At 48.8% G+C, this 24,056-nt stretch overlaps 1 protein-coding gene across 1 annotated transcript in view; it reads right to left on the reverse strand.

The window, feature by feature from the left end:
* The window catches only part of LOC140387839 (protein mono-ADP-ribosyltransferase PARP14-like), a 209,652-nt gene that overhangs the window by 24,219 nt on the left and 161,377 nt on the right, over window positions 1-24,056 (reverse strand). The window contains 3 exon segments of the mRNA XM_072471037.1: window positions 4,705-4,884; window positions 12,086-12,262; window positions 16,869-16,931. Coding sequence (XP_072327138.1) covers window positions 4,705-4,884; window positions 12,086-12,262; window positions 16,869-16,931 — 420 coding nt within the window.

Raw genomic sequence — 24,056 nt, forward strand, 5'->3', positions numbered from 1 at the left:
CATCTGTCGGAAGCTGAACCAAACTTTGTTACCTATGTAACACTCAAACCCAAGATAAGCTTCTGCAATATCCCAAAACTGCGTCCCTAACCTTATTTTTAGTTTTTCTATTCGTTCATTGGACATGGGCTTCACAGGCTCTGCCACCATTTATTGCCCATCCCTAATTGCCCTTGAGGGGGCAGTTATGAACCATCTACATAGCTTTGGGTCTGGAGTCACAGGTAGGCCATCCCAGGTAAGGACAGCAGATTTCCTTCCCTGAATGGCATTCGTGAACCAGATGGGTTTTTATGACAATTGACAATGGTTTCATGGTCATCATTAGACTTTTAATTCCAGATTTTTATTGAATTCAAATTTCACGGGATTTGAACCTGCGTCCCCAGAACACTACTCTGGATCTCTGGTTTACTAGTCCAGTGACAATACCACTACGCCACTGCCTCCCCTGCATGGCTTGATTCTGGCCTTTCCTTAGCTTATCTGCTGCTGAAATCCTCACCATGCCTTTTTCACTTCTTGATTCAGCTATTTCAACATCTCCTGCCCAGCCTCCTGCATGCTACCTTCTGTAAACGTAAGGCCATCTGAATCTTTGCTGCCTGAATAACTAACTCGCAAAAAGTCCTGTTCACGTATCATTTCTATTCTAGCTATCTACCTTGGCTCCCAGTTAAGCAACGATTATAAAATTAGCAACTTTGTTTTCAAATTACTCCAGCACCTCTACCTCTGTAATATCCTTCAGACCTACAATGCTACTATTCTGGCCTCTTCAGCATCTCCAATTTTAATTGCTGCACCATTGGCTGCCATGTCAAATGCTTAAGATCTGGAATTTCGTCCCTGATCCTCTCTGCCTCTCCACCTCTCTTTCCTCATTGTTACGAGCACAGCTGTCATGGCAGCACAGTGGCGCAATGGTTATAGAATTTCATAGAATCTACAGTGCAGAAGGAGGCCATTCGGTCCATCGAGTCTGCACCGGCTCTTGGAAAGAGCACCCTATCCAAGGTCAACACCTCCACCCTATCCCCATAACCCAGTAACCCCACCCCACACTAAGGGCAATTTTGGACACTAAGGGCAATTTATCATGGCCAATCCACCTAACCTGCACATCTTTGGACTGTGGGAGGAAACCGGAGCACCCGGAGGAAACCCACGCACACACGGGGAGGATGTGCAGACTCCGCACAGACAGTGACCCAAGCCGGAATCGAACCTGGGACCCTGGAGCTGTGAAGCAATTGTGCTATCCACAATGCTACCGTGCTGCCCTAACGGAGCATTGCTGCCTCACGGAGCCAAGGTCCGAGGTTCGATCCCGGCTCTGGGTCACTGTCAGTGTGGAGTTTACACATTCTGTGCACATGGTGTTTGCGTGGGTTTCGCCCCCACAATCCAAAGATGTGCAGGTTAGGTGGATCGGCCACGCTAAAATTGCTCCTTAATTAGAAAAAGTGAATTGGGCACGCTAATTTTTTTTTTTAAAAATGAGCACATTGAATGTTAAGTGCTCGGGTATTCCAAATCCTGGATTCTCCGCTCCCCGATGCCGAAATCGCGTTCGGCGACAGGGCGGAGAATCCGTTTTGGCACCAAAATCGGGAGCAGCACCGGTTTTTGAATTCTCCGCAGGTCGCGCCGATTATCCACCGCTTCAGGCCATTGCCTGAGGCCCTCTCCGCGATGATCCGTCCCCGACTGACTGAATTCCCGGCAGGCTGTGTTACGTGTGCTCACACCGTCCGGCAATCTCACGTGACGGCTGCCGCCGGGAGAGGGCGAGGGCCGATCGGCGGGCACGGGGGGCTTCATTCGGGGCTGGGTGCAATGGGGCTAACGGTCCGGGGCACGCGACCGGCCGATGGGGGGCACTACCTTGGTGGTCCAGGTCCGTGGGCTGAGTCCGCCATGGGGCACGGCATGGCCTGCCCGGCCTCTGAACCGGAAGTGCTGGGGTCGTATGGAAGCTGGACAGTATTTTACTGAGCTGATCCTCCCCAGACAACATCCTATAGGTTTTAAACTGCAGGCAAAATTCAGTAATAGGTGCCAAACCAGGGACCTATATCTTTTGGAATTGATTTTGACTTAGGTAGACAATTATCAAACAGGCTTTTCTGCAGCCACTGCTTACTGGGGCCATGCTCTCTAAATAGCTGTCTTCCATAGGGTGGAAATTGCTCCTGATAAACAAAGAACAAAGAAATGTACAGCACAGGAACAGGGCTTTGGCCCTCCAAGCCTGCATCGACCACGCTGCCCATCTAAACTAAAATCTTCTACACTTCCGGGGTCCGTATCCCTCTATTCCCATCCCATTCATGTATTTGTCAAGATGCCCCTTGAACGTCACTACGGTCCCTGCTTCCACCACCTCCTCCGGCAGCGAGTTCCAGGCACCAACTAACCTCTGTGTAAAAAACTTGCCTCGTATATCTCCTCTAAATCTTGCCCCTCGCACCTTAAACCTATGCCCCCTAGTAATTGACCCCTCTACCCTGGGGAAAAGTCTCTGACTATCCACTCTGTCTATGCCCCTCATAATTTTGTAGACTTCTATCAGGTCGCCCCTCAACCTCCGTCGTTCCAGTGAGAACAAACCGTGTTTATCCAACCGCTCCTCATAGCTTATGCCCTCCATACCAGGCAACATCCTGGTAAATCTCTTCTGCACCCTCTCTAAAGCCTCCACATCCTTCTGGTAGTGTGGTGACCAGAATTGAACACCATACTCCAAGTGTGGCCTAACTAAGGTTCTATACAGCTGCAACATGACTTGCCAATTTTTATACTCAATGCCCCGGCCAATGAAAGCAAGCATGCTGTATGCCTTCTTGACTGTGTTGCTCCTTTCAGTGACCTGTACACCTAGATCTCTCTGACTGTCAATACTTTTGAGGGTTCTACCATACACTCTATATTCCCTACCTGTATTAGACTTTCCAAAATGCATTACCTCACATTTGCCCAGGTTAAACTCCATCTGCCATCTCTCCGCCCAAGTCTCCAAACGATCTAAATCCTGCTGTATCCTCTGGCAGTCTTCATCGCTATCCGCAACCTTTGTGTCGTCCGCAAACTTACTAATCAGACCAGTTACATTTTCCTCCAAATCATTTATAAACACTACGAACAGCAAAGGTCCCAGCACTGATCCTTGCGGCACACCACTAGTCACAGCCTTCCAATCAGAAAAGCACCCTTCCATTGCCACTCTCTGCCTTCTATGACCTAGCCAGTTCTGTATCCATCTTGCCAGCTCACCTCTGATCCCGTGTGACTTCATCTTTTGTACCAGTCTGCCATGAGGGACTGTCAAAGGCCTTTCTGAAGTCCATATAGACAACATCCACTGCCCTACCTGCATCAACCATCTTTGTGACCTCCTGAAAAACTACATCAAGTTAGTGAGTCACGACCTCCCCTTCACAAAACTGTGCTGCCTCTCGCTAATATGTCCACTTGCTTCCAAATGGGAGTAGATCCTGTCTCGAAGAATTCTCTCCAGTAATTTCCCTACCACTGAAGTAAGGCTCACCGCCCTATAGTTCCCTGGATTATCCTTGCTACCTTTCTTAAACAAAGGAACAACATTGGCTATTCTCCAGTCCTCCGGGACATCACCTGAAGACAGTGAGGATCCAAAGATTTCTGTTAGGGCCTCAGCAATTTATCTACACACCCTTCTCCAGACTCAACATCCACCAATTCCTTCTCTTTGGTGAATATGCTATTTTTCCTTTGATCTTCCCTTATCTGAACTAAGCTCCTCAGAAGTCAACTTAATTACCTGCACTTCATGAGTACACCTTTTAGGGTGCAGTTTTGAAATTGATACTTCATATCCTCCTTTGAATGTTTAACATTTTTAATTGAACCCTTGACATTCTATTCCCGATTGTTACCAACTTTTCTTCATTAAACATCTGTTTGCTAGGCATATCAACATATCAAAAGCATCAACCCAGCCAAACTCTCTCTACCACTACACAGTTTCCATTTTTAAATAGTGTCTATAAACATACATAACTCATTCCTAATTATTCAATTTCCTTAATTTTCATATTATCACAATTTCCTAACATAATTTAAGAGACTCCTAAAAACCTACTTATTTGGCCAAGCCATGGACATCTGTCCTAATATCTTTTATGTGGTTTTGTGGCAAAAGTTTGCTTGATAATTCTCCTGTGAAATACCTTGGGATTTTTTTTTAAACTTTAGAGTACCCAATTATTTTTTTTTCCAATTAAGGGGCAATTTAGTGTGGCCAATCCACCTAACCTGCACATCTTTGGGTTGTGGGTGTGAAACCCACGCAGGCACGGGGAGAATGTGCAAACTCCACACTGACAGTGACTCGGGGCCGGGATTCGAATCTGGGTCCTCAGCGCCGCAGTCCCAGTGCTAACCACTGCTCCACCGTGCTGCCCAGGATTTCATTTTACAATAAACAAGGTGCTATATAAATAGAAGCTGTTGTTGTGGCAAAACTGGCTAATACAGCAAATGCGAGTATTACACAGGCCCCATGGTTCCTTCCCCGAGGTAATAGCATATATGAACCAAGAACGAATGAGGCTGACGTGCAACAGCCTGATGTTAACGGCGCAAATTAAGGGCAATTACTGAACTGGGTTTCGTGATGATAGAAAACATCTGCGGGAGTATCGTGCAGAAATAGATCCTCACCCATAGACTGTAAAGGCCTGAAACGCTGCTCCATACATTGTCGAAATGGATCCATCAATAGTGGATTGAACAAGATAATCCTTATTACAGAGAGGGAAGGTTGAACAAAGTCTACCACGTAATCACTTATTGCATCCAGGAGGGCATTTGCAATATCACTAGGATTCCGTTTTCCTTTACCTAAACAAAAAAGATTTGTGCGGTTAAATAGAGTGCAATGACAAAGTTCCACAAAAGAAAGGGTGGAAGGTAACAAAACTATTAAATACTTAAATATACTGCTTTGCTGTCAATTATTGCTGTTGCATTTTTATTTTCAATTCTTACTTCAATTTTCCCCCTCATCCCCATTTTAAATGGCTACCTCTTTAATGAGGTATAATTCCACTGACAGTAATTAACCCGCAGTACTTTTCAGGTAACCGTTCTTCACACGTAAGAAGTGAGTGACAGCAAGCTATTTGATCATGGTAGTGGTGGGAGCGGTGGGGGTGTGTGGATTGATATCTCATCGATATCACAATAGGGCCATTGGTCAGTTGATAGCATGCTTATTCCTGAGTCCAGGAGTTTCAAATCACGCTCCAGGATTTGAGCACCACAATTAGACGAGGTGCCACTGCTATACCAAGGGAGTGCTAGCCTGATTAAGGCACCATCTCTCAAATGAGATGCTTAACTAACGTGCCACTATTTGAAGAAGTGCAGGGAAATTATTCGTGGTCAATAATTCAAATCTGACTATGTTTAGTTTTAACTATTGGGCCACATGATGTTTAGCCAATATTGAAAGGTCAGAATATCTGGTCATTATCACATTGTAAATGTTGCTGTGTGAAAATTGGTTGCAGTTGCCTACATTGCAACAGTTCTGCACTTATTGGCCGGAGTTCTCCAAGCCCCCTCTGGCTCGGAGAATCGGAGTTGACGCTGGGACGGCCCGCGACATCGGACCGACGCCGGGACGCGATTCTCCGGCGATCAGAGAATCGCTGCCAGTCGCCCGCGTGCGGTTGACGCGCCGCCGGTCGGGGCCGTTTAAAGGGATCCCCACAGCGATTCTCCGCGGTCGACTGGTTGAGTTCCCGCAGGCGTGGTTCCCGTATGGTTCCACCCGGCGGGAGCTCGGAATTGCGGCCGCGGTGACCATCCTGGTGGGGGGAGCAGACTCTGCGCGCGACCCGGGGGGGGGGGGGGGGGGGGGCCTACCTTCTTCCGCGCCAGAACGCTGTTTGGCTCCGCAATGTTGCGCGGGTCCGGCGCGGAAACGGCCGCCGAGTGCATGCACAGACATGTGGCCGGCAGTGCGGGGCCACGTATCGGTGCCAGGGTTGCGTGCAGCACTCCGACGCCGTGCTGTTCCCTGTGGGCCACGGAATCACTGGGCCAGGAAAAATGAAATGAAAATCGCTTACTGTAACAAGTAGGCTTCAAATGAAGTTACTGTGAAAAGCCCCTAGTCGCCACATTACGGCGCCTGTTCGGGGAGGCTGGAACGGGAATTGAACTGTGCTGCTGGCCTGCCTTGGTCTGTTTTCAAAGCCAGCTATTTAGCCCTGTGCTAAACCCGTTAATGACGCCGTGAAACACTCTGGTGTTTACGCCGGCCTCAAGACTTAGCTGCAATTTCAGGGCATCCCGGTCATTAACTTTCAAATTTCTCCACTGGTTGTAAAGCACTTTGGGATGTATTGTGGTAGTGATAGGAGCTTGATAAATGCAAGTGTTTTTACTCCACTGGTTGGAGTCATACCTAGCACTAAGGATGATGGTTGCGGTGGTTAAATGTCAATCATTTCAGCTTCAGGACATCTTTGTAGGAGTTCCTCAAGGTAGTGCGCTAGGCCCAACCATCTTCAGCTGTTTCATCAATGCCCATCCTTCTACCAAAAGGTCAGAAGTGGGGATGTTTGCTGATGACTGCATAATGTTCAGCACCATTCGCAGTTCCTCAGATACTGAAGCAGTCCATGTCCAAATGCAGCAAGATCTGGATAATATCCAGGCTTGGGCTGACAACTAACATTTGCGCCACAAAAGTGCCAGACAATGACCATCTCCAACAAGAGGTTATATAATCATTGCCCCTTGACATTCAATGACATTACCATCGCTGAATCCCCCGCTATCAACATCCTGGGGGTTGCTATTGACCAGAAACTGAACTGCACTAAGCATATTAATACTGTGGCCACCAGAGCAGGTTAAAGGCTAGGAATCCTGTGGTGTGTAACTCACCTCCTGCCTCCTCAAAGCCTACCCAACATATGTAAGGCACAAGTCAGGAGTGTAATGGAATACTCTCTACTTTCCTGGATGAGTGCAGCCCCAACAAACTCAAGAAACTCAACACCATCCAGGACAAAGCAGCCTACTGGATTGCTCCTCCTTCCACAAACATTCAAACCCTCCACCACTGATGAATAGTGGTAGCCATGTGTACCAGCTACAAGATATACTGCAGGAACTTGCCAAGGCTCCATCGACAGCAACTTCCAAATCCATGGCCACTACCATCCAGAAGGACAAAAGCGGCACGCCCCAGGAAACACTGTAAGTGTCCTTCCTGGTTGTTCCTGTTTATTCTCTTACTTTACCTGGACTTTGGCCTGTGCCATCAATTCATGCAGAGGATTTCAGCAGGAGGACAGGTTACTGTGCTAGTCTGTGTTGGTTCATACAGGTGTTGGAGACTGACCTGCACCAACGACAGAGATTGGCTGGGACCCGGTTTGATTAATGTGGCTGGTGGCCAATAAATTGGCCCAGAAGGCTGTGTGCTGCCTGGTAACAGGTAGTGATTGGATCTGATCTCACTGCAATGTTCTTCAGAGCTCCTCGGTTGAGCTGGATTTCAGTTTTGATCTTGACAGCCCAGGAAAAGACCCGCTATCCTCTCCTCTCCATTTTTCTCCAGACATGAACTGGCAGAGAGCCTGGATGAATCTATGAACAAGCCAAGTCCAGAATCGACCAACTCTCTCTACAGAGAAAATGCAAACCACGAGCTATAGACCCGGTTTGATGAGAAATAAGGAGCGGGATTCTCCCATCGATCGGCTAAGTATCGACGCCAGCATAAAAACGGGAGTGTTTTACTCCGGCGTCGGCGCCCGTTCCGGGATTCCATTCTCAGGCCCACGGGGGGCTAGCACGGCGCTGGAGCGGCCCACCCGGCTCCAGCTCCCGATCCCGGCGTGAACCCGGCGCCGCAGGGTCCGCGCATGTGCAGTTGGGCCAGCGCCAACTAGCGCATGCGCAGTGGCCTTCTTCCCCACGCCGGCCCCGACGCCAAATGGCGGAGGGCTACAGGAGCCGTCGCGGAGGAAAGGAGGCCCCCAGACAGAGAGGCCGTCCCGCCGATTGGTGGGCCCCGATCGGGGCCAGGCCACTATGGAGGCCCCCCCCCGGGTCGGAACCCCCCCCCCCGCCCCACAGGCCGCCCCCAGACCCTTCAACGCCGCGGTCCCGCCGGCTCAGAAGATGTTAGAGCGGTGCCAGCGGGACTCGACTTTTTGTTGATGGCGCGCTGGCCCATGCCGGCCTGGGCCAGAGAGTCGCCGTGCACCCTGACCGGCGCCGCGCCGACCACGCCGGTGCCGATTCTCCGCAAATTGCGTCCTGGCCTCGGGGTGGTGTGGCGCAATACACACGGCCCTGGGTAGGAGAATTCCGCCCATGGTGTTTCTCCAGAAAGACTGCGACCCATGTGTGATGGTCCAGTTTGGTGAACGGCCGGAAAATCACAGTTCCCGCCGCTTTTGTGATACACGCCCCCTTCAAAGCGTCGTACGCGCCAACTATCGATGGCCTCAGCCCATTGCCTGAGGCTCGCCCCCCCCCCGATGCTCCGCCCCCAACCGGCCGAATTCCCTATGGCGCGGGACACATGTGGTCTCATTTGTCGGGAACTCAGCGTGGTGGCTACGAACGCAGTCCAGCACTGCCACAGTCGGGAGAATGCCGATCCTAGGCAGGGGGTGTACATTATTCGGGGCTGGGGGCACTGTGGTGGGGCGGTCCGGGTGCGTGAGCCGGCCGAAAGCGGGGACTATTTTGCGGGCTGGGTCCGCGGGCGGACTCCGCCATGAAGCATGCTGTGGCCACTGCAGGCCATCGGTGTGCGCATGCGCGGCTACGGACCCGGCAATTCTCCGGAGCGTAACGGTAGCTAGAGCCGGGTGCTCTACGTTGCCGTCCTGCTAACCCCCAGCAAAATAGGGAATTGGTGGCCGTTTTGCGCCGGTTGGTCTGGCAGAAAACACCACCGTTCCCACGCCGGCGTGGGGACATAGCCCCAGAATCAGAAAATCTTGGAAGTGTTGGTAGAGGGCGGGACTGTTAAAGGGGAAGTAGGTATTAGCTTGTTGTTATCCAGTTGTATTTACTGCATATTTCATGATAGTTCTTGTTGTAAATAAACAGTAATCATGTTTAAAGTTGCATGCTTGGTGTCTGTAATTATTGGGCAGCCAAGGGGCAAAGAGTTCAGGAATTTCTATCAGAATTATTGGTTAATTCACTTCTGTTGTGACTCCAGGGAGTGTGGGGTTGGAACTGACCGTGCACTTGCGCAGGGTATCGTAACAACACCATCACCTGGAGGTTCCCCTCCAAGTCACTCACCATCCTGACTTGGAAATATATTGCAGTTCTTCCACTGTTGCTGGGTCAAAATCCTGGAATTCCCTCCCTAGCAGCACTGTGGGTGTACCTACACTTCAATGACTGCTGCGGCTCAAGAAGGCTGCTCAGCGTCACCTTCTCAAAGGCAACTAGTGATAAGCAATAAATTTTGGCTTAACCAGCGACGCCCACATCCCAAAAATTAACTTGTAATATTTTTTAAATGTAGACATCGCACTTCGTTCGGGGTGAACATTTTAAAATGCTGGGCACTTCCCTTACCAAATAATGAAAGTTTGATTGTGTTTATTTACAGCTATTGGACCACTTGACCTTAAAGTAATTGGCCAGCTTTAAAGATGATCTTGCCGGTATCAAGTGTGTCAGGGCTGCAGAGTCCTGGAGAAAGTTGGAAGGCCACCCAGAAAGAAATCAGAATAAAACAGGGATTTTAAAACCCTACATATTTCTCTATTTTGGATAGTTTCCTTTGACTAATTTAATGCTGGCCCTTCTGTTACTCGCTGAGGCAGTCTACACACTTTAGAGAGGGCACAAATGAATTTCCAATTGTGAATCACTATTTAACCCAGAATTAAAGAAGAAAAGGAATAGGATCAAATTTGAATAGACTGAAAGTATCAGCTCATTAAGATTGGGCCAGTTCTCAATGGGCCAGTTCTCAATGGCAGGGAAGCCAGCCAGTGGGAAGACTGACCCCTGAGAGGCACTTCATTCAATCAGGTCTCTCCGATCGAAGTGACACAGGTTATCCACTAGTTTTCCTTTGGAGATTACCTTAAATCTATCAATTTACTCAGCAGAACAAATAGCTTTTTTCCCCTGTTTATCTCATCAAAATCCTTCATAATTTCAAAGTTCATCAGGTATTCTATTAATCTTTGATGATCCAATGAAATTAACAATTGGTGAACCAGGTGAGGCATAGGTATGGTGATGGAGGAATCTGAGATGTTGGTTAATGAATGTGATTCTGTATGTCTGACTATGTTGGGCTGTTGCTTATCTAATCCATATTCGGAACTAGCATTGACTTACTAATGTGGAGGACTTTGGAGGGTTGACTGGGCTGGGTGGGACTCTGCTGTGTCCTAGTTTGATGTCTAAGTCATAACCTAGTGGCGATTTTCACAGTTTGTTCCTTTCTAAGGTTATAATACTAATCTTTATTGTCACAAGTAGGCTTACAGTAACAATGCAATAAAGTTACTGTGAAAATCCACTAGTCGCCACACACCGGCGCCTGTTCGGGTACACGGGGGGAGAATTCAGAATGTCCAATTCACCTAACAGCACGTCTTTCAGGACTGTGGGAGGAAACAGGAGCACCCATAGGAAACCCACGCAGACACGAGGAGAACGTGCAGACTCCGCACAGACAGTAACTTCATTTGAAGCCTACTTGTGACAATAAGCGATTTTCATTCTCAGTTCAGACAGTGATCCAAGCTGGGAATCGAACCTGGGACCCTGGCGCTGTGAAACAGCAGCTGACCACTGTGCTACCATGACGCCGCCTCATTATTTCATTGTTTCATGCAGTCAAGAAACTTGTTGGGCCACTTCAGAGGGCAGTTAGGAATCAACCATGTTTGTGTGGAAGCCGGAGTGGCATAAAGATCAACTGTGTAAGTACAGCATGTTTACTTAATTAAAGGGCGAAAATGAACCAACTGGGTTCCTGTGAGAATTTGACCGTTTTGTGACCATTTTTATGGGTAGCAGATATTTTAATACTCCCAGATAGGTTTTGTTAATTAAAAAAAAAGACCTTTCATAGAGGCTGATTCTATCCCTCATGGACATTCGTCATGAGCCGAGAACTCATAGAATCCCTCCAGTGCAGAAGGAGGCCATTTGGCCCATCGAGCCTGCACTGGCTCTTGGAAAGAGAACCCTGCTTAAGCCCCAACACCATCCTATCCCCAGAACCCAGAAACCCCACCGCTAATTTAGCTTGGCCACTACTAAGGGACAATTTATCATGGCCAATCCACCTAACCTGCACATCTTTGGACTGTGGGAGGAAACTGGAGCACCCGGAGGAAACCCACGCAGATACGGGGAGAAAGTGCAAACTCCACACAAACAGTCACCCGAGGCTGGAATTGAACCCGGGACCCTGGAGCTGTGATGCAACAGTGCTAACCACCGTGCCTCCTAACTGTTGACAGAACTTGGTTGCGTGTCTCGACAGTGAGGAAGGGTTACCTTATAAATGACTTGCTCGAATCTGCAGGTAAGAAAAGCAAACTCACGGTCAATAGGAAGCTTGAGCGGAATTAATGGAAAACTATCTATCAAACTTGTTTTAGAACATAGAACATACAGTGCAGAAGGAGATCATTCCGCCCATCGAGTCTGCACCGACCCACTTAAGCCCTCTCTTCCACCTTATCCCTGTAACCCAATAACCCCTCCTAACCTTTTTGGACACTAAGGGCAATTTTAGCATGGCCAATCCACTTAACCTGCACATCTTTGGACTGTGGGAGGAAACCGGAGCACCCCGGAAACCCATACAGACACGGGGAGAACGTGCAGACTCTGCACAGACAGTGACCCAGCGGGGAATTGAACCTGGGACCCTGGCGCTGTGAAGCCACAGTGCTATCCACTTGTGCTACCGTGTTGCCCTGTTTTGTAGTGTTTTGTACTGGGGTGTGCGATATTCTGACCCGATCGTTATTGCACTGTATACAATATATCACATACACATTGTACTAAAACCTACCTGTTCCTAATGCTGGGAAAGAAACTGAACTTATTTTTAGACTTTCACATTTCCTCAGAACGTTGGCAACAGATCTCTTTGTATTGTTTGCTTTCATCCAGCCCGCCAAATGTAGAATGTATTTTACTTTAAGATTTCCCGCTGTTGTGTTCGTAACACTATCGTTGCTTTGGACTCCTATGTCAGAACGAAAAGAAAAATCTGTCTGAAAGGAAAACTACTTCCATAGTCAACAATCCAACAACTTGTTGGTAGCATTTAGAGAACAGCTGATGGTAAACTCCAGGTTATTCCGAATCACAGGAGGGGAAATTTGAAATACCTGCTTGCAACTGTAATTTTCAATTTGGCACAAAGTGAGGAAAGATTTGAAAGCCAGAGAATGATGTCCCAGACGTCTTTGTGATGATTCGAAGTAAAATGGATGTTTATTAAACATTGAAACAATAATACGGTCAATTCCCGTACCCGCCTCCCCGAACAGGAGCCGGAATGTGGCGACTAGGGGCTTTTCACAGTAACTTCATTTGAAGCCTACTTGTGACAATAAGCGATTTTCATTTCATTTCATTTCAGGAGATACCCTTAACACATCATTGGCTGTACACAGTGGGAGGAATCTTCCCCAAAATGCACAGAGTGTTGTCTCAGGTGAGAAAATGGGAGTGAAGTTCACAGGCTTCGTAGCTGGCTTTTCTGGCCGTATAGGACAACACTCCATGCATTTTAAAAGGGGAGGTAAGAATCCGGTGAAGCCAGAAGGGCGCGCCAATCTCCAGCTTACGTATAAGGCAATCCTCCCCCCTCCCCCCAAATGGACATCGGGATCCCCCCAAGCACCAGGGCAGCCCCCCCAATCACAATGCAAATATCAGGGTCCCCCCCCCCACAATGCAAACACCCTTACAAAACAAACATATGGGCAGCCCCTCCCCCCACAACGCAAACATCGCGTTGCACCCCAGCCAACCCCCGCCCGCCCCCCCCCCCCTCCCCCCGCCCCCAACAGAGGTATCAGGACGCCTTCGCCTTCCCCAACATTGAATGGGACTCATGTAGTGTTGGAGGAGTAGATGGAGCAGAATTTGTAAGGAGCACCCACGAGAGTTTTTTTAGAGCAGTATGTAAATAGTCCAACTCGGGAAGAGGCCATACTGGACCTGGTATTGGGGAATGATCCCGGCCAGGTGGTTGAAGTTTCAGTCGGTGACAAAGTATAGCGATCACAATTCCGTAAGTTTTAGAAGACTCATGGACAAAGACGAGAGTGGTCCTAAAGGAAGAGGGCTAATTTGGTGAAAGGCCAAGTATAACAAAATTCGGCAGGAGCTAGGGAATGTGGATTGGGAGCAGCTGTTTAAGGGTAAATCCACATTTGAAATGTGGGAGTCTTTAAGGAAAGGTTGATTAGAGTGCAGGACAGACATGTCCCTGCGAAAATGAGGGATAGAAATGGCAAGATTAGGGAACCATGGATGACGGGTGGAATTGTGAGACTAGCTAAGATGAAGAAGGAAGCATACATAAGATCTAGGCGACTTAATACTGATGAAGCTTTGGAGGAATATCGGGAAACTAAGACAAATCTCAAATAAGCAATAAAGAGGGCTAAAAGGGGTCATGAAATATCTTTGGCTAACAGGGTTAAGGAAAATCCCAAAGCCTTTTATTCGTATATAAGGAGCAAGAGGGGAACTAGAAAAAGGATTGGCCCACGCAAAGACAAAAGAGGGAATTTAAATGTTGAGTCAGAGAAAATGGGTGAAATTCTTAATGAGTACTTTGCATCGGTATTCACCAAGGAGAGGGACATGACGGATGTTGAGGCTAGGGATGGATGTTTAAATACTCTAGGTCAAGTCGGCATAAGGAAGGGGGAAGTTTTGGGTATTCTAAAAGGCATTAAGGTGGACAAGTCCCCAGGTCCGGATGGGATCTATCCCAGGTTGCTGAGGGAAGCGAGGGATGAAATAGTTGGGGCCTTAACAGATATCTTTGCAGCATCCTTGAGCACGGGTGAGGTCCCGGAGGACTGGAGAATTGTTAATGTTATCCCTTTGTTTAAGAAGGGTAGCAGGGATAATGCAGGGAATTATAGACCTGTGAGCTTGATGTCAGTGGTAGGCAAACTGTTGGAGAAGATACTGAGGGATAGGATCTATTCACATTTGGAAGAAAATAGACTTATCAGTGATAGGCAGCATGGTTTTGTGCAGGGAAGGACATGTCTTACAAACCTAATAGAATTCTTTGAGCAAGTGACAAAGTTAATTGCTGAGGGAAGGGCTGTAGATGTCATATACATGGACTTCAGTAAGGCGTTTGATAAAGTTTCCCATGGCAGGTTGATGGAAAAAGTGAAGTCGTATGGGGTTCAGGGTGTACTAGCTAGATGGATAAAGAACTGGCTGGGAAACAGGTATTCAGCGAGTAGTGGTGGAAGGGAGTGTCTCAAAATGGAGAAAGGGGACTAATGGTGTTCCACAGGGATCTGTGCTCGGACCACTGTTGTTTGCGATATACATAAATGATCTGGACGAAGGTATTGGTGGTCTGATTAGCAAGTTTTCAGATGATACTAAGATTGGTGGAGTTGCAGATAGCGAGGAGGACTGTCAGAGAATACAGCAAAATACAGATAGATTGGAGAGTTGGGCAGAGAAATGGCAGATGGAGTTCAATCCAGGCAAATGCGAGGTGATGCATTTTGGAAGATCTAATTCAAGGGCGGACTATACGGTCAATGGAAGAGTCCTGGGGAAAATTGATGTACAGAGAGATCTGGGAGTTCAGGTCCATTGTACCCTGAAGGTGGCAACGCAGGTCGATAGAGTGGTCAAAAGGCATACAGCATGCTTGCCTTTATCGGATGGGGTATTGAGTACAAGAGTCGGCAGGTCATGTTACAGTTGTATAGGACTTTGGTTCGGCCACATTTGGACTACTGCGTGCAATTCTGGTCGCCACATTACCAGAAGGATGTGGATGCTTTAGAGAGGGTGCAGAGGAGGTTCATAGAATTTACAGTGCAGAAGGAGGCCATTCGGCCCATCGAGTCTGCACCGGCCCTTGGAAAGAGCACCCTACCCAAGGTCAACACCTCCACCTTATCCCCATAACCCAGTAACCCCACACAACACGAAGGCCAATTTTGGACACTAAGGGCAATTTATCATGGCCAGTCAACCTAACCTGCACATCTTTGGACTGTGGGAGGAAACCGGAGCACCCGGAGGAAACCCACGCACACACGGGGAGGATGTGCAGACTCCGCACAGACAGTGACCCAAGCCGGAATCGAACCTGGGACCCTGGAGCTGTGAAGCAATTGTGCTATCCACAATGCTACCGTGCTGCCCACTAAGGATGTTGCATGGTATGGAGGGTGCTAGCTATGAAGAAAGGTTGAGTAGATTGGGATGGTTTTCGTTGGAAAGACAGAGGTTGAGGGGGGACCTGATTGAGGTCTACAAAATTATGAGAGGTATGGACAGGGTGGATAGCAACAAGCTTTTTCCAAGAGTGGGGGTGTCAATTACAAGGGGTCACGATTTCAAGGTGAGACGGGGAAAGTTTAAGGGAGATGTGCGTGGAAAGTTTTTTACACAGAGGGTGGTGGTTGCCTGGAACGTTTTGCCAGCGGAGGTGGTAGAGGCGGGCACGATAGCATCATTCAAGATGCATCTAGACAGTTATATGAACGGACGGGGAACAGAGGGCAGTAGATCCTTGGAAAATAGGCGAGCGGTTTAGATAAAGGATCTGGATCGGCGCAGGCTGAGAGGGCCGAAGGGCCTGTTCCTGTGCTGTAATCTTCTATGTTCTTTGTTGTTCTTGTTCATTCCTCCCACATGCATCAGGTGTCTCCCCTACCCCCAAATGCCTTTCTGGGCCTGAACCTGATCACATTAACAGTGGTGGGGGGGAGGGGCGTTGCTGCTGGGGGCGGATGGGATCTCAATCTGACGCAGGGTTGGGGTTGAGGGAGAGGTGGGATGAGTGCTGTGATAGCAAGGGCAAGGGAGATGCCCTTCTGTGCTACCCCCACTTTCTGTTGCCAGGTCCCTCGATCAGACACTGATTGCCTTTGAATGAGTCTCCCTGTACCTTCTGAACTTTGGGGTGGCACTAGATTTGCCTTTGCACCCATTACGTCCTGACGAATGATTGCCCAAATCATTATCCTTCCCATAAAATAAAGCTCATTCACGTACTGGCACTGGAGGGTGTGCAGAGGAGATTCACTAGGTTAATCCCAGAGCTGAAGGGGTTGGATTACGAGGAGAGGTTGAGTAGACTGGGACTGTACTCGTTGGAATTTAGAAGGATGAGGGGGGATCTTATAGAAACATATAAGATTATGAAGGGAATAGATAGGATAGATGCGGGCAGGTTGTTTCCACTGGCGCGTGAAAGCAGAACTAGGGGGCATAGCCTCAAAATAAGGGGAAGTAGATTTAGGACTGAGGTTAGGAGGAACTTCTTCACCCAAAGGGTTGTGAATCTATGGAATTCCTTGCCCAGTGAAGCAGTGGAGGCTCCTTCATTAAATGTTTTTAAGATAAAGACAGATAGTTTTTTGAAGAATAAAGGGATTAAGGGTTATGGTGTTCGGGCTGGAAAGTGGAGCTGAGTCCACAAAAGATCAGCCATGATCTCATTGAATGGTGGAGCAGGCTCGAGGGACCAGGTGGCCTACTTCTGCTCCTAGTTCTTATGTTCTTATGTTCTGAGCTTGCATTTGTCCACGTCTAGATCAAGGAAGATGGCTTCAGTTACTCACCCAGTTGATGACACTCATCCACCACTGATTGGCCAGCTGCTTTTAGAATAGCACCAGAAACCCCTGCAAGTTAGAGAAGTTAGTTATTGATGCTGAAAGGCATTTCCATTTGTACTGTCAATCTGTAATTTTCAGCAGATCCACAATGTAATTTTCAGCAGATCCACAATGTATCTAAAGGCCGCCATGTTGTTTTACCATGTCAGGTTTGCTGTGTTAATATGACCTTTTTATCTGACAGCATTTCCAATGAACATAGAACATAGAACATAGAAAATACAGCACAGAACAGGCCCTTCGGCCCACGATGTTGTGCCGAACCTTTGTCCTAGATTAATCATAGATTATCATTGAATTTACAGTGCAGAAGGAGGCCATTCGGCCCTTTGAGTCTGCACCGGCTCTTGGAAAGAGCACCATACCCAAACTCAACACCTCCACCCAACACCAAGGGCAATTTGGACATTAAGGGCAATTTATCATTGGCCAATTCACCTAACCCGCACATCTTTGGACTGTGGGAGGAAACTGGATCACCCGGAGGAAACCCACGCAGACACGGGGAGGACGTGCAGACTCCGCACAGACAATGACCCAAGCCGGAATCGAACCTGGGACCATGGAGCTGTGAAGCAATTGCGCTATCCACAATGCTACCGTGCTGCCCTTAAGAACAAATAAATCTACACTATATCATTTTACCGTCATCCATGTACCTATCCAATAGCTGCTTGAAGGTCCCTAATGTTTCCGACTCAACTACTTCCACAGGCAGTGCATTCCATGCCCCCACTACTCTCTGGGTAAAGAACCTACCTCTGATATCCCTCCTATATCTTCCACCTTTCACCTTAAATTTATGTCCCCTTGTAATGGTGTGTTCCACCCGGGGAAAAAGTCTCTGACTATCTACTCTATCTATTCCCCTGATCATCTTATAAACCTCTATCAAGTCGTCCCTCATCCTTCTCCGCTCTAATGAGAAAAGGCCTAGCACCCTCAACCTTTCCTCGTAAGACCTACTCTCCATTCCAGGCAACATCCTGGTAAATCTTCTTTGCACCTTTTCCAGAGCTTCCACATCCTTCCTAAAATGAGGCGACCAGAACTGTACACAGTACTCCAAATGTGGCCTTATCAAAGTTTTGTACAGCTGCATCATCACCTCACGGCTCTTAAATTCAATCCCTCTGTTAATGAACGCGAGCACACCATCGGCCTTCTTCACAGCTCTATCCACTTGAGTGGCAACTTTCAAAGATGTATGAACATAGACCCCAAGATCTCTCTGCTCCTCCACATTGCCAAGAACTCTACCGTTCACCCTATATTCCGCATTCATATTTGTCCTTCCAAAATGGGCAACCTCACACTTTTCAGGGTTAAACTCCATCTGCCACTTCTCAGCCCAGCTCTGCATCCTATCTATGTCTCTTTGCAGCCGACAACAGCCCTCCTTACTATCCACAACTCCACCAATCTTCGTATCGTCTGCAAATTTACTGACCCACCCTTCAACTCATCACTTTGCTGTGGTACCTGCTGGATTTACAGTGCAGAAGGAGGCCATTCGGCCCATCGAGTTTGTATTGGCCCTTGGAAAGAGCACCCAACCCAAGCCCACAGCTCCACCGTATCCCCGTAACACAGTAACCCCACCCCACCTTTTTGGATACTAAGGGCAATTTAGCATGGCCAATCCGCCTAACCTGCACATCTTTGGACTGTGGGAGGAAACCGGAAAACCCGGAGGAAACCCACACGGACAAGGGGAGAATGATCAGACTCCACACAGACAGTGACCCAAGCCGGGAATCGAACCTGGGACCCTGGAGCTGTGAAGCAATTGTGCTAACCACTGTGCTACCATGCTGTCCAAAGACTGATCCTCTAACCCAACACCATACTCCAGCACTCTCCCCATACCCCTTGACACATTAACAGTCGAGAAATCCATCAATTTCCATCTTAAATATATTGAGTGCCTTGTCCTCCACAGCCTTCTGTGGTAGAAAATTTCACAGGTTTCCCCACCCGCTTAGTGAAGAAATTTCTCCTCACCTCAGTCCTAAATAGCCTACACTTTTATGCAGAGACTCTGACCCCTTGTTCGAGACTACCCCCAGCCAGAGGAAACAACACCGCTGAATCCTGTCTGCCCAGCCCTGTCAGAATTTTATACATTTCAATTAGATCTCCTCACATTCTTCTAAACTCCAGCTGATACAGGCCCAGTCGATCCAATCTCTCCTCATATGACAATCCTGCCATCACAGGGATCTGTCTGCTGAACCTTCACTGCACTCCCTCTATGGAAATAAGGAAATCTTAAAACTGCACACAATACTCCAGGGAGAAAGGAGCTAAATGCAAGGAATTAGGATTTAGAATCAGTATGGGTGGGAGTAAGATATAGCAAAGCATAAAAAAAGACTAGTTTATAGACTCTCACAGTAATCTGGGAGTTGGACAGAGTATAGAGAATTCTGAAAGATAAAAACCTGGACTTGCACTATTTCTTCAGCAACTCTTTAAAAACTCAAGAAAGTACGTCATCAGGTCCAGGGAATAAACTGACTTTTAATCTCATGAATTTATCGAGTATTTTTTTCTTTCCTCAAAATAAATCCTTTAAGTCCGGCACTCTCATTTGACATTTGATTTCCCACAACTTCCAGCATGTTCTCTGCATCTTCCATAGTCAAGACAGACACAATGTATTAGTTTGAAGTCTCTGCTGCATTCAACAATGATGTGGAGATGCCGGTGTTGGACTGGGATGGGCACAGTAAGACAACTTACTGTTACAACACCAAGTTAAAGTCCAACAGGTTTGTTTGGAATCAATAGCTTTCGGAGCGCAGCTCCTTCATCAGGTGAATGATGAAGGAGCTACGCTCCGAAAGCTAGTGAATCCGTATGGATGATAGCCAAGTACAGGGATTGTGATATATTCCTGATAGTCAATCAGGGAAGGAAAAAAACAGAACAAATATTTCCTAGGTACAGATTTATTCACAGAGTGAATCATTACAAGCATGTACCTGCTAGCTTGGCTCAGCCAGTGTGTCAATATATGTCTCTTTATATACACTCAAGTGACCATCCAATCAATGCCCTCCAGTGGTACAGCTGAACCTCAATTGATACAATTAACATCATGACAATGGTGTTATTAGCACCACACTTTGACTATCTGAGCTAATAGGTTGGCTATCCACCAGCCCTCTGGCACCACTCTCTTTTGTTAATAAATTATTAAATAAGTATAGTAATACACCTGCTAAATCTTCCTGAGTTTCTTTTAAAATGTGTGGGTGTAATCCATCAGGCTCGGGGACTTTATCCTCTTTGAATATATTTTGTTTCACAATGTGCACCCCTTTCTCGACTTCTCCATTGGACTGCGGATAGTGCGGATTGGAGGTGACATGCTGGAAATTGTATGACCTGGCAAACATGGACCATTCTCGACTGTTAAAGCACGGGCCATTGTCGCTCATGACGGTGATTGGGATGCCATGCCTTGAGAACGTCTCCTTACAGGCTTTGATGACGGTCCGAAAGGTGAGGTTCGGGAGCTTCAGCACCTGAGGGTAATTTGAGAAATAGTCGATGATCAATACGTAGTCGCAACCATTCGCATGAAAGAGGTCGATGCCAACTTTGGACCATGGAGAGGTCAGTATGGCATACTATTGATGTGTCTCCTTGCTCTGCGCTGGCTGGAACTGCTGACAGGTAGCACAGTTCAGGACCATGTTTGTGATGTCCTGGCTGATGCCGGGCCAGTAGACAGCTTGCCGGGCTCTGCGTCTGCACTTCTCGACGCCCAGGTGTCCCTCATGAATCTGGCGCAGCACCAAGCTCTGGAGACTGAGCGGAATGACAATCCTGTCCAGCTTGAGGAGGGTACCATCAATCTCCGTCAGATCATCCTTCACATTGTAAAATTGTGGGCACTGCCCTTTCTGCCCGCCATTGGTGAGGTTGTGGATGACGTGCTGCAAGAGCGGGTCTTTGGCTGTCTCATCACGGATGAGAACTACCTTCTCATCTGTCGCCGGGAGAGTGCTAGCACACAGCTGCACCTGCGATTTGATGTGCTGGATGATCTCCAGCAGCTCACTGGGCGAGGTGACGGAGCGGGACAATGCATCAGCGATGATGAGCTCCTTGCCAGGTGTGTACACCAAGTTGAAGTCATACCTGCTAAGTTTAAGCAGGATTCTCTGCAACCGAGGTGTCATGTCGTTCAGGTCCTTGTGGATGATGTGGACCAGAGGCCTATGATCCGTCTCGACAGTGAATGTCGGCAGGCCGTAGACATAATCATGAAATTTGAGGATGCCGGTGAGAAGACCCAAGCACTCCTTCTCAATCTGTGCATATCTGGTTTCAGTGGGCGTCATCGCCCTTGATGTGCAAGCTACTGGTGCCCAGGATGATGTGTCATCTCATTGAAGCAACACCACACTGATGCCATCCTGACTCGCATCTGTGGATATCTTTGTCTCCCGGTCTGGGTTGAAGAATGCCAGGACTGGTGCAGTGGTGAGCTTGGCTTTCAGCTCCAGCCACTCTGTCTGGTGTGCCGCCTTCCACTCCAAGGCAGTTGACTTTTTCACCAGATTGCGTAGGGCGTGCTGTGTGTGACAATGTTTGGAATGAACTTGCCCAGAAAATTGACCATATCCAAAAAGCGTAGCACCGCCTTTTTATCCTCAAGTTCCTTCATCGCCTCGATGGCCTTGATTTTGTCTGTGTCCGGGCGCACACCATGCTGTGAGATCTGGTCGCCTCGGAACTTGAGCGTCAATGTGCCTGTGGTATTATAGGTATTACGGTATCTGATAGGCTAAAGCCCCATTGGTGGAAACTGTATGCTTTCTATTGGCTAGAGAGTATAATAGCTCCGCCCTGATAGGCATAAGAACCCGTGCCGCCCCAGCAGCCCTCATTCTGTACCTGAGCTACTGGGGGAAACATCTAGCTTATCAAAGCCTTCAGTTGGACTACAACCTCGCTTTAGTGGTCATTGATCGTGCATCAATTAAATAAGCTAGAATTTTAAGAAGAAAGGATGGAGCGCCGAATCAAGCCGGAGTGTCTGCAACTCAGCCCCCACGCGGCGAACTCAGCAGCAATCTTCAAGCACTGGCTGGCGTGCTTTAAAGGGTATCGTGAGACGGCCAAAAACGCATCCACGGGAGAGCAGAAACGGCACGTCCTGCACTCAAGGGTGAGCCCGGAGATTAACATCCTCACCGAGGAAGCGGAAGACTTCGATGCAGCAATTGAGCTGCTAAAAGGGCACTATATTCGCCCGGTAAACCAGGTCTACGCCCGGCACCTGCTTGTAACAAGGCCCCTGGGGAATTGCTGGAGGAATTCTACCGCGCACTCATGGTGCTGGGAAGAAGCTGCGGCTGCCCGCATGTTTCGGCGAGCAAACACACGGAACTCTTAGTCCGGGACGTTTTCGTGGCAGGTATGCTTTCGTCACAAATCCGCCAGCGCCTGTTAGAGAAGGACACCCTGGGTCTCCGGCAGGCACGGGCCCTTGCAGGCTCCTTGGACGAGGCCTCCAGGAACGCCCGCGCCTACGTTCCCGACCGCGCAGCAGCCCCTGGGCAGCGTGGAACCCCGCCGCAGCCGACCCTGAGACTTCCCCCGTTCCCCCACAGACCTGCGCCGCAAGGCGGCCTGGCAACAAGAGGGGCTCCGCTGTTACTTTTGCGGGCAGGCCAAGCACCCCCGCCAGCGATGCCCGGCCCGCACATCCACCTGCAAGGGATGCGGCAAAAAGGGCCATTTTGTGGGGGTACGTCAGGCCCGAGCAGTGGCCGTGGTCTCCAGCATTGAATGCGGATCGCAAACTCAAACATCTCCATGGGCCCCGTGCGGCCAGCGGGCGACGCTACCTCCATATCTCAGGGCCACGTGCGGACCCTGGGCGGCGCCATCTTGTTCCGCGGATGTCACATTGGAGGGATGGGCACCGCCATTTTGTGCACCCCCGACCATGTGCGACCAATGGGAGACGCCATCTTGAATGAACCCCCAGGACCCCAGGACGGCCGACCACACACTGCCCGAACAGAACTATCAACTATTGCGATTGGCCTCGGTGACTCTGGATCAGTCTCGACCTCAAACACTCTCAACCGCTACGACGACCGTTTTCATCAATGGGCACGAGACGCCCTGCCTAATCGACTCTGGGAGCACGGAGAGCTTCATACACCCCGACATGGCAAGGCGCTGTTCCCTCCTCATCCACCCTGTTAATCAAAAAATCTCACTGGCCTCTGGTTCCCACTCAGTGCAGATAAAGGGGTTTTGTGTGGCAAACCTCACAGTACAGGGAAGGGAGTTCAAAAATTTCCATCTCTACGTCCTTCCCCACCTCTGCGCGGCTACACTCCTGGGTTTAGACTTCCAGTGTAACCTTCAAAGTCTGACCTTCCAATTCGGCGGCCCTATACCCCCCCTTACTGTCTGCAGCCTCGCGACCCTTAAGGTCGACCCGCCTTCCCTGTTTGCGAACCTCACCCCGGATTGCAAACCCGTCACCACCAGGAGCAGACACTACAGTGCCCAGGACCGGATCTTTATTAGGTCAGAAGTCCAAAGGCTACTGAGGGAAGGAGTTATTGAAGCCAGTAACAGCCCCTGGAGAGCTCAAGTAGTGGTGGTAAAGACCGGGGAGAAGCATAGGATGGTCATCGACTACAGTCAGACCATCAACAGGTTTACGCAGTTGGACGCCTACCCTCTCCCCCGCATATCCGACCTGGTAAACAGGATCGCGCATTATAAGGTCTTCTCCACGGTGAATCTCAAGTCCGCCTACCACCAGCTCCCCATCTGCACTAGTGACTGCAAATACTCTGCCTTCGAGGCAGACGGGCAGATCTATCACTTCTTAAGGGTTCCCTTTGGTGTCACCAACGGGGTCTCGGTCTTCCAGCGCAAGATGGACCGAATGGTTGGCCAGTATGGTTTACAGGCAACATTCCTGTATCTCGATAATATCACCATCTGCGGCCACGACCAGCAGGACCACGACACCAAACTGACGGCCTGTCCCGCGGCACATGTGCCACCGCATAAGTGGACCGCCTCCAAGCCCTCCACGAGGACCTCTGCCACCCGGGGGTCACTCGTGTTTCCATTTCGTCAAGA

The sequence above is a fragment of the Scyliorhinus torazame genome, chromosome 2 (genome assembly GCF_047496885.1).
Source record: "Scyliorhinus torazame isolate Kashiwa2021f chromosome 2, sScyTor2.1, whole genome shotgun sequence".
Taxonomy (NCBI): Eukaryota; Metazoa; Chordata; class Chondrichthyes; order Carcharhiniformes; family Scyliorhinidae; genus Scyliorhinus; species Scyliorhinus torazame.